The sequence below is a fragment of the Chrysemys picta genome, chromosome 12 (genome assembly GCF_011386835.1).
Source record: "Chrysemys picta bellii isolate R12L10 chromosome 12, ASM1138683v2, whole genome shotgun sequence".
In the NCBI taxonomy this organism is placed as follows: domain Eukaryota; kingdom Metazoa; phylum Chordata; order Testudines; family Emydidae; genus Chrysemys; species Chrysemys picta.
In genome coordinates, this window is record NC_088802.1 from 1,330,744 (window position 1) to 1,339,781 (window position 9,038).

Below are 9,038 nucleotides of genomic sequence, written 5' to 3' on the forward strand. Positions count from 1 at the left end.
GTTCTCTCCCCAGCTCTGAGAGGGGAGGGGGGGGGCTGGTGGTTGGAGCGGGGGGGGGGGGCTGGGAGCCAGGACTCCTGGGCTCTCTCCTGGCTCGGGGAGGGGAGGGGGGGCTCGTGGTTGGAGGGGGTGGGGCTGGGAGCCAGGACTCCTGGGTTCCATGCCCTCCTCTCCTCTCCTGGCAGTCTGGCTGACCTACCCCTTCCCCCGGGACTGCGCGGAGGAGCAGCTGAACGGGCCGGGCCCCTCCCGCGAGGTGACCATCTACCTGGGGGGCGACAGGCAGCGCCCCCTGCAGGTGTACTGCGACATGGAGACCGACGGGGGCGGCTGGCTGGTGAGTGTGGGGCTGGGGCTGGGGCTGGGGCTGGGGCAGCGCGGGGGGGGAACCTGCCCCAGGGGGCAGCGGGGCGCGGGGGGGGCAGCGGGCCGGGCAGGGCGGGGGGGGGAACCTGCCCCAGGGGGCAGCGGGGCGCGGGGGGGCAGCGCGGCCGGGCAGGGCGGGGGGGGGACCTGCCCCAGGGGGCAGCGGGGCGCGGGGGGGCCGAGGGTCTGTCTCTGACCCCCCCCCCAACTCCCCCAGGTCTTCCAGCGTCGCATGAACGGCAAGACGGATTTCTGGCGCGACTGGCAGGACTACGCCCAGGGCTTCGGGAACCGGTCCCAGGAGTTCTGGCTGGGTGAGTGAGAGAACCCAGGCGTCCTGGGCGGCCCTGCCATCCCCAGACCCCCTCCCCCTGCAGAGCCAGGGAGAGAACCCAGGAGTCCTGGCTCCCAGCCCCCCCTGCTCTGACCCACCAGCCCCCTCCCCTCCCAGAGCTGGGGAGAGAACCCAGGAGTCCTGGCTACCAGCCCCCCCTGCTCTGACCCACCAGCCCACTCCCCTCCCAGAGCCAGGGAGAGAAGCCAGGAGTCCTGGCTTCCAGCCCCCCCCCCCCCCCCCCGCTCTTACCACTAGCCCCCACTCCCCTCCCAGAGCCGGGAGAGAACCCAGGAGTCCTGGCTCCCAGTTCCCCCTGCTCTAACCCACCAACCCCCACTCCCCTCCCCGAGCTGGGAAAGAACCCAAGAGTCCGGGCTGTCCCCCCCACCCCCTCCCCTGGCGGAGCAGGGAGAGAACCCAGGCGTCCCGGGCTGCCCTGCGATCCCCCAGCCCCCCGCTCCCCCCGCAGAGCTGGGGAAGAACCCAGGAGTCCGGGCTGCCCCCTGGCAGAGCGTGGAGAGAACCCAGGCGTCCTGCCCCCAGGTAACGACGCCCTGCACCAGCTGACGGCGGCGGGGGGAGCAGGAGCTGCGGGTGGATCTCCGGGCCGGCGCGGAGGCCGTGTTCGCCCAGTACCAGCGGTTCCGGGTGGACCCCCCCAGCGAGTATTACCGCCTGCATCTCGGCAGCTACCGCGGCACGGCCGGTGAGGGGCGCAGGGCGGCCGGGGGGGGGGGGCAGGGAGAGAGCCACTGGGGGCAGACGGAGAGCGAAAGGGAGGTGGGGGTGGAGATGAGGGTGCTGGCTGGGGGGCAGAGGACGAGGGGCTGTGGGGGCCACAGGGGGATGGATGGGGGACAGCGGGGGGCTGCTATGTCAGGGGGTTCATGTCCCGGGGGATGGGTGGGGTCTGGGGGCACAGTGGGGAGTTGCTATGTTTGGGGGGTTCAGTGGATGGGGTGTCTGTGTCCTGGGGGGGATGGGGGAGGGGTGCTGTCCCCCCCCATGCCCCCCTAACCCCCAGTTCCCCCCAGGCGACGCGCTGAGCTACCACTCGGGCAGCGTCTTCTCGACGAGGGACCGGGACCCGAACCGGTTGCTGATCCCTTGCGCGGTGTCCTACCGCGGGGCCTGGTGGTACCACAACTGCCACTACGCCAACCTCAACGGGTTGTACGGCAGCCGGCGGGACCACCAGGTACGGCCCGCCCGGACGCCTGGGTTCTCTCCCGGATGGGGAGGGGGGGCAGGACGCCTGGGTTCTCTCCCGGCTGGGGGGAGGGCAGGACGCCTGGGTTCTCTCCCGGCTGGGGGCGGGGGGCAGGATGCCTGGGTTCTCTCCCAGCTGGGGAGGGAGCAGGATGCCTGGGTTTTCTCCCAGGTCGGGGGGGGGGCAGGATGCCTGGGTTCTCTCCCGGCTGGGGAGGGGGCAGGACGCCTGGGTTCTCTCCCAGCTGGGGGGGGGGGGCAGAACGCCTGGGTTCTCTCCCGGCTGGGGGGAAGGCAGGATGCCTGGGTTCTCTCCCAGCTGGGGGGGGGGGGAGCAGGATGCCTGGGTTCTCTCCCGGGTCTGGGGGCAGGGGGCCCTGGTGGGGAAAGCAGGGGGGGGGACTGGGAGCCAGGACTCCTGGGTTGGCCCATCCCCGGGGAGGAAATTAACTCCTTCCCATCCAGCAAATCCAAGGCAGTGGGGAAACTGAGTCTCTGATTGCGCCTAGCACTATTACAGAAGTTGCTGGGGGGGTCTCTCACCCCCCATTTCTGCCCCCCCCCAGGGCGTGAACTGGTTTAACTGGAAAGGCTTCGAGTTCTCCATCCCCTTCACCGAGATGAAGCTGCGGCCGCGGCGGGGCTGATGCGGACGGACGGACAGACAGACGCGAGAGGGAGAGAGAGCAAGCGAGACCGCAGCACTGCCGGGCGCCACCAGGGAGAGCCGGGGCGTCATGAGGAGACCCCCCCCCACAGGGCCCTTCCACCCACCCCTCCCCCCATGACACCCCCCTTCCTCCCAGAGCCCCCAATACTTAATTCCCTCCCCACCCCCCAGCTCACCTAGCCCCTCCCACACACCCCTGGCGGGTCCCTGCTCCCCACAGTGCAGCAGGCCCAGGCTGAAGGGGGCACCCCAATCCAGCCTGGGGGGGGCAGATGGAACCCAGGAGTCCTGACCCCCAGCTCCTCTGGGGCTCCCCTGTCACCTCCCCGAGCGGAGGGCCTGTCGGGAGGCAGGGGAGCGAGCGGTGACCCCATCCCTGGTGGAGAGACGGAGACGGATGGACCCAAAGCACCTTTCTTCTGATTGAAACAGCCTGGACGGGCAAGGACGCTGGGGGGCAGAGTTAAGGGGGTTTGCGGGGAAATCTGGGGAGGGCAGAGTTAAGGGGGTTTGCAGGGGGCTGTACAGAGTCTATTGAGCAATATAGTTTATATATAAAAAAACAGCTGAAAATGTTCCCCAAAAAACCCAGCGGGTGAGAAACTGTTGGGGCGGGGGATGGGTGAGGGGCGGGGGAGGACGGAGGCGCTCCCCATGGCCTGGAGGGATGCAGGTGTGTGTGGGGGGTGGGGAATATGAGGGGTTTCAGGGGGTCCCTGGGGTACAGAGTGGATGGGGCTACAATGGGGGCTAGTGGTGGTTCGGTGCGGGGTTCAGGGTGGCAAGAGGGTCACTGGGGGGATGGTGGCTGGGGTGGTGGGGAGGTCGCTGGGAGTTACGGGGTCACTAGGGGGTTTGGGGCTGTGGGGGGATCCCCGGGGTGCAGCCTGGGACCGTGGCACCGCTGGGCCCCCTTCACTCCCCAGCCTGGGCCGTCTCTCCCAGAGCCAAGCCAGTGACCTGCAGCAAACCCCTCCGGGTGCTGTGATCACTCAGCCCCACGGGGAGCCCCACACCCGGCTCCAGCCGCTCCCGATTCACACCCAGACCCAGCCCCGGCCTTGCCCCCCGAGCCTGCCCAGCGTGAGTTCATTACCCGCCCGCCCCCCTTGTTGTGGGGAGGACACGGCCCAGCCTTTTTTTGGGAGCCGAGATCCCCGAGCAAACCCCCTGGTCGAGGGACAGCAGAACAGAGGTTTATTAACTCCAGAGCTCGCCGGGCCGGGCTCAGCCAGGGATGGCACCGGGGGCCGAGCTCGTTACGGGGGAGCCACAGGCTGAATCCGACCCCTCCTCCCGCCAGCCGGGGTTCAGCTCAGCGGGTTTCTCCCCCGCGGGAGGCGACAGTTCGTAGCGCCCGGGCCGCTCCCTGCACCCTAGGACCAGTCTCCTCCGTGCGTGGCTCTGTCTTCCAGCGTCCGGGTTGCTTCCCGCGGGGCTGGGGGAGCAGAAAGGCCAGAGCGGGGGGCCCCGTCCCCGAGTTTCTGCCCTCGGTCCCTGTGCCTACGACACTTGCCCAGACGTCCCTCTGGGCGTTGCTGGGTCCCGGGGCCGGGCGATCCCCCGCGTGGCCGTGTGCACCCGGGTCACAGAGCAGCCGCGGCGCGTGGGGCTTGGGCAGCGTCAGGGAATTGCAAATCCCGGATTCCAGCTCCCCCACTCGCCGGCCCCAGTGACCCCCCCATAACTCCCTGCACCCCAACGCTGCCCAGGCCAGCGGGTCTCAGCAGCTCCCGGGCGCTGGGTGTGAGACGTGACGGATACGGGGGTACAGGGCGCTGCTTGGAGTGACAGGGTGTCACAGGAGTCTCAGCAGGGGTGGCGGGGGGTCTCAGGAAGGGGGGCTATGGGGTCACTAGGGGCTATAGGGGGCCCCAGGGCAGGAAGCGGATATGGAAGGGCACTGGGGGGGCTATGGGGTCACTAGGGGCTATAGGGGGCCCCAGGGCAGGAAGCGGACATGGAAGGGCACTGGGGGGGCTATGGGGTCACTAGGGACTATGGGGGGGGCCCCAGGGCAGGAAGCGGACACTGAAGGGCACTGGGGGGGCTATGGGGGCACTGGGGGACTATGGGGGGGGCCCCCAGGGCAGGAAGCGGACACGGAAGGGCACTGGGGGGCACTATGGGGTCACGGGGGGGCTCAGGGGGACTATGGGGGGTCCCCAGGGCAGGAAGCGGACGCGGAAGGGGGGGCACCGCATCACGGTGCCGTACACGCCCCGCAGGGCCGGGAGGGCGCCGGGCGCAGGTGGCTCCAGCCGGAACTCGCGCAGGACGTGCCCGAGGAAGACAAAGATCTCGGCCCGGGCCAGGGTCTCCCCCAGGCAGGCCCGGGCCCCACAGCTGAAGGGCAGCAGGTTGCGCTGGGCCAGCCGGGGGTCGTCCGCCTCCAGGAACCGCTCTGCGGGATTGGAGAGAGGCGTCGGCCGGGACCCAGGCGTCCGGGCAGGAGCCCCCCACCCCCATGAGAGAGTTGGAGACCCAGGTTGTGGGGGAGGTCAGCCCCCAGCCCCAATGAAAGACGAGGATCCAGGCATCCGGGAGGGGGGTGTCAGCCCCCAGCCCCCCATGAGAACTGGGGACCAGGCATCCAGGGGGTGGCTCAGCACCCAGCCCCACAGCTGGGGGAGGGTCCGGGGGGGCGCGGGGACCCGCAGGGGTGGGGGGCAGTACCTGGCCTAAACTCCAGGGGGCGGCTCAGCACCCAGCCCCATAGCTGGGGGGGGGGCACGGGGACCCGCAGGGGTGGGGGGCAGTACCTGGCCTGAACTCCAGCGGGCGGCTCCAGGTGCCCTCGTCGTGGTGGGCGGCGAAGAGGTTGGGGATCACGGTCGTGCCCTTGGGGATGGTGAAGCCCAAGAGGCTGCAGAGACGGGGGGGGGGGGTCAGACGGGGGAGGGGTACCTGGTGTCCCGCGTGGTGCTGTGGGGCAGGGCGTGGGGCAGGGCGTGGGAGGGGTACCTGGTGTCCCGCGTGGTGCTGTGGGGCAGGGCGGGGGATGGGGGCCGTGGGGCAGGGCGGGGGAGGGGTACCTGGTGTCCCGCGTGGTGCTGTGGGGCAGGGCGGGGGGGTGGGGGCCATGGGGCAGGGCCGGGGAGGGGTACCTGGTGTCCCGCGTGGTGCTGTGGGGCAGGGCGGGGGATGGGGGCCATGGGGCAGGGCCGGGGAGGGGTACCTGGTGTCCCACGTGGTGCAGTGGGGCAGGGCGGGAACTGGGGGCCGTGGGGCAGGGCGGGGGAGGGGTACCTGGTGTCCCGCGTGGTGCTGTGGGGCAAGGCGAGGGGCGCCACGGGGCGCAGACGCAGCGTCTCGGAGATGGTGGCACTGAGCAGGGGCAGCCGGTCCCGGTCCCCATAGCTGGGGGGGCGCTCGGGGCCCAGCACCCGATGCAGCTCCGCGTGGATCCCGTCCTGGACCTGTGGGGGGACCCCATGGACACTGACCCCCATAGTGCCCCCCATGGACACTGACCCCCCCCCCCCGTCCTTATCAGGGATCGCCCAGTGCTTTATGGGGGTGGGGGCAGGAGAATCCTGCCTGCTGTACAAATGGGGAAACTGAGGCAAGGAGAGACAGGACTTGGGTAAGGTCACCCACAGAGATCCCCCCCGAACTCCCCCAAGACACCAGCCCCCCCAACCACTGAGTGCCCTCGCCCACCCCCCAACAAGCAGGGCAGTGATGGGGCGGGAGGAGATCGGAGCCTATGGTGGGGGGTTGGGGGTACTCAGCGGTTTGGGGGTACAGAGGTTTGGGGCTCACCTGGGGGTGGTGCAGCAGGAAGGCCACGGCCCAGGTGAGCAGGGCAGCCATGGGGGATCAGAGGGTACAGGGAGGTTTGGGGGCATGGGGAGGTTTGGGGGCACAGGGCTCACCTGGGGGTTGTGCAGTAGGAAGGCCACGGCCCAGGTGAGCAGGGCGGCCGTGGGGGATCAGAGGGTACAGGGGTTTGGGGGTACGGGGAGGTTTGGGGGCACAGGGGAGGTTTGGGGATATGGGGAGGTTTGGGGGTACAGGGGTTTGGGGCTCACCTGGGGGTTGTGCAGTAGAAAGGCCATGGCCCAGGGGAGCAGGGCAGCCGTGGGGGTACGGGGAGGTTTGGGCATGGGGAGGTTTGGGGGTTCAGGGCTCACCTGGGGGTGGTGAAGCAGGAAGGCCACAGCCCAGGTGAGCAGGGCGGCCGTGGTCTCGGTGCCCCCGATGAAGAGGTCGACGAGCGCCATGTGCACGTGCTCCAGGGTGAGGCCCCCCTCGGCCGCGGGATCCCCCCCGGCCCCCCGCCGCTCCCCCAGCAGCTGCAGCATGTGATCCACCATGTCCCGGGCACACTCGGGGCGCAGCGACTCCTGGGGGAAGCAGGGGTGAGGGGAAGGAATGAGGACCCCCAAACCCCACCCCGGGGACCCTCTCCCCCTGCCCCAGAGACCCCAACCCCAAACCCCACCCCAGGGACCCTCCCCCCTGCCCCAGAGACCCCCATCCCGACCCCCCAAACCCCGCACCGGGACCCTCTCCCCCTGCCCCAGAGACCCCCACCCCGACCCTCAAACCCCGCCCCCGGGGACCCTCCCCCCCTGCCCCAGAGACCCCAACCCCCAAACCCCACCCCAGGGACCCTCCCCCCTGCCCCAGAGACCCCCATCCCGACCCCCAAACCCCGCACCGGGACCCTCTCCCCCTGCCCCAGAGATCCCCACCCCGACCCCCAAACCCCTGCCCCAGAGACCCCCCACCCCGACCCCCAAACCCCGCACCGGGGACCCTCCCCCCCTGCCCCAGAGATCCCCTCCCCGACCCCCAAACCCTGCACCGGATACCCCCCGTGTAACCACCCCAGCCCCAGAGACCCCGACCCCAGGGACACCCCTCAACCTGGAGAACCCCCAGCCCCCCCCCCCATAGCTCCATCCCCGGGGAGCCCCCAGCCCCCACCTGGTGCCGCTGGATCTGGGCCCGGACGAAGGCGTCTCGGAACCGAACCCGCCGCAGCAGCCGCCGCAGGGCCCCGCTGGGGAACACCTGGGGGGGGGACCCCGAGACTGAGACTGCGGCGCCCCCTGCTGGCCCCACAGCGACACCCCCACAGCCCCCCCGCCCTCCGCCGCGCCCCACACCGCCCCCTGCTGGCCCCACAGCGACACCCCCACAGCCCCCCGCCCTCCGCCGCGCCCCACAGCGACACCCCCACCCCCGCCCCACACCGCCCTCCGCCGCGCCCCACAGCGACACCCCCACCCCACACCGCCCCCTGCTGGCCCCACAGGCCCCCCGCCCTCCGCCGCGCCCCACAGTGACACCCCCACCCCCGCCCCACACCGCCCCCTGCAGCCCCCCCCCCACAGCTCCCCCCCGGCGCCGCCCCCTCACCCTGAGCAGGGGCAGCGAGTCCAGCGCCCGCACGGCGCCCCGGCCCCACAGCTCCACCAGCTCCGTGATACAGTCGTGGATGTCCCGGATGGCGGCGGCGTCCGGCATCTGTGGGGAGGGAGCGGGACGGAGACCCCCAAATCCCCCGCCGCCCGACCCGGACGCCGGGGTCCCCTAGGGGTGGGTCCCTGCCCCCCTGCCCGGAGGCCTGGGTCCCCTAGGGGTGCGCTCCCTGCACGAGCGTCCTGGATGTCTGGGTCCCAGGGGTACGGGGTCCCCTCCCCTCCCCCAGGTACTGGGAGCTGAGTCCCAATGGGGTGCTGTCCCGGACGCCTGGGTCCCCTGGGGTGGGTCCCTGCCCCCGCCCGGACGCCTGGGTCCCCTCGCGGCTCACCATGGGGCCAAAGGCCAGGGCGCAGATGGTGCGACAGGTCCGCAGCGAGAAGTCCTGGGCCACGTCCACAGCGGCCCCCCCATAGCTACGGAAACCCTGGGGGGCAGAGATAGGTCAAGGGGGTCCAGCACCCCCGGGCCCCGGGCAAGGCGGGTCCCCAGCGGGAGCGGGGGACAGAGCAGATCCAGGTTCCGGGCGGGAAGTGAGACGTGGGGGTCCCTGTTGGGGGGTTTCCTTAGGGCAAGTGCCCATGTGAGGGGGATGGGTTGGGGCTCCCCAGGGTGAAGGGGGTCCCTGTGGGGGTGATATTTCCCTGGGCTTAGGGGGTCCCTGGGAATCAGGGGGTCCCTATGGGGGGTGATATTTCCCTGGGCTTAGGGGGGTTCCTGGAGGGTCCCTGGGAAGCAGGGGGTCCCTATGGGGGGGTGATATTTCCCTGGGCTTAGGGGGGTCCCTGGGAAGCAGGGGGTCCCTATGGGGGGTGGTATTTCCCTGGGCTTAGGGGGGGTCCCTGGGAAGCAGGGGGTCCCTATGGGGGGTGGTATTTTCCTGGGCTTAGGAGGGTTCCTGGGGGGTTCCTGGGAAGCAGGGGGTCCCTATGGGGGGTGGTATTTCCCTGGGGTTAGGGGGGTCCCTGGGAAGCAGAGGGTCCCTATGGGGGGGTGGTATTTCCCTGGGCTTAGGGGGGTCCC

General features: G+C 70.8%; 3 protein-coding genes across 4 annotated transcripts in view; 1 reads left to right on the plus strand and 2 right to left on the minus strand.

The window, feature by feature from the left end:
* Positions 1-2,830, plus strand: part of LOC101950626 (tenascin-X) — a 76,850-nt gene extending 74,020 nt beyond the window's left edge. The window contains 6 exon segments of the mRNA XM_065563080.1: positions 186-337; positions 584-680; positions 1,247-1,278; positions 1,280-1,409; positions 1,738-1,901; positions 2,479-2,830. Of these exon segments, the coding sequence (XP_065419152.1) occupies positions 186-337; positions 584-680; positions 1,247-1,278; positions 1,280-1,409; positions 1,738-1,901; positions 2,479-2,559 (656 nt within the window). The 3' untranslated portion in view covers positions 2,560-2,830.
* A 933-nt stretch (positions 2,831-3,763) lies between these two features.
* LOC101950331 (steroid 21-hydroxylase) lies at positions 3,764-8,565 on the minus strand. Of its 2 annotated transcripts, XM_065563082.1 has the most exons (7): positions 8,347-8,558; positions 7,953-8,060; positions 7,518-7,604; positions 6,719-6,931; positions 5,832-6,001; positions 5,345-5,448; positions 3,764-4,986 (listed from the first exon to the last, which is right to left on the minus strand). In XM_065563082.1, the coding sequence occupies exons 1-7, from the start codon at positions 8,347-8,349 to the stop codon at positions 4,706-4,708; spliced, it is 966 nt and encodes a 321-aa protein (XP_065419154.1). In that variant the 5' UTR covers positions 8,350-8,558; the 3' UTR covers positions 3,764-4,705. The 2 variants fall into 2 exon arrangements, with proteins under 2 accessions (XP_065419154.1, XP_065419153.1); XM_065563081.1 differs by lacking the exon at positions 5,345-5,448 and having other exon boundaries at positions 8,347-8,565.
* Positions 8,432-9,038, minus strand: part of LOC135974831 (tenascin-X-like) — a 69,120-nt gene continuing 68,513 nt past the window's right edge. Inside the window, 1 exon segment of the mRNA XM_065563855.1 lies at positions 8,432-8,442. Coding sequence (XP_065419927.1) covers positions 8,432-8,442 — 11 coding nt within the window.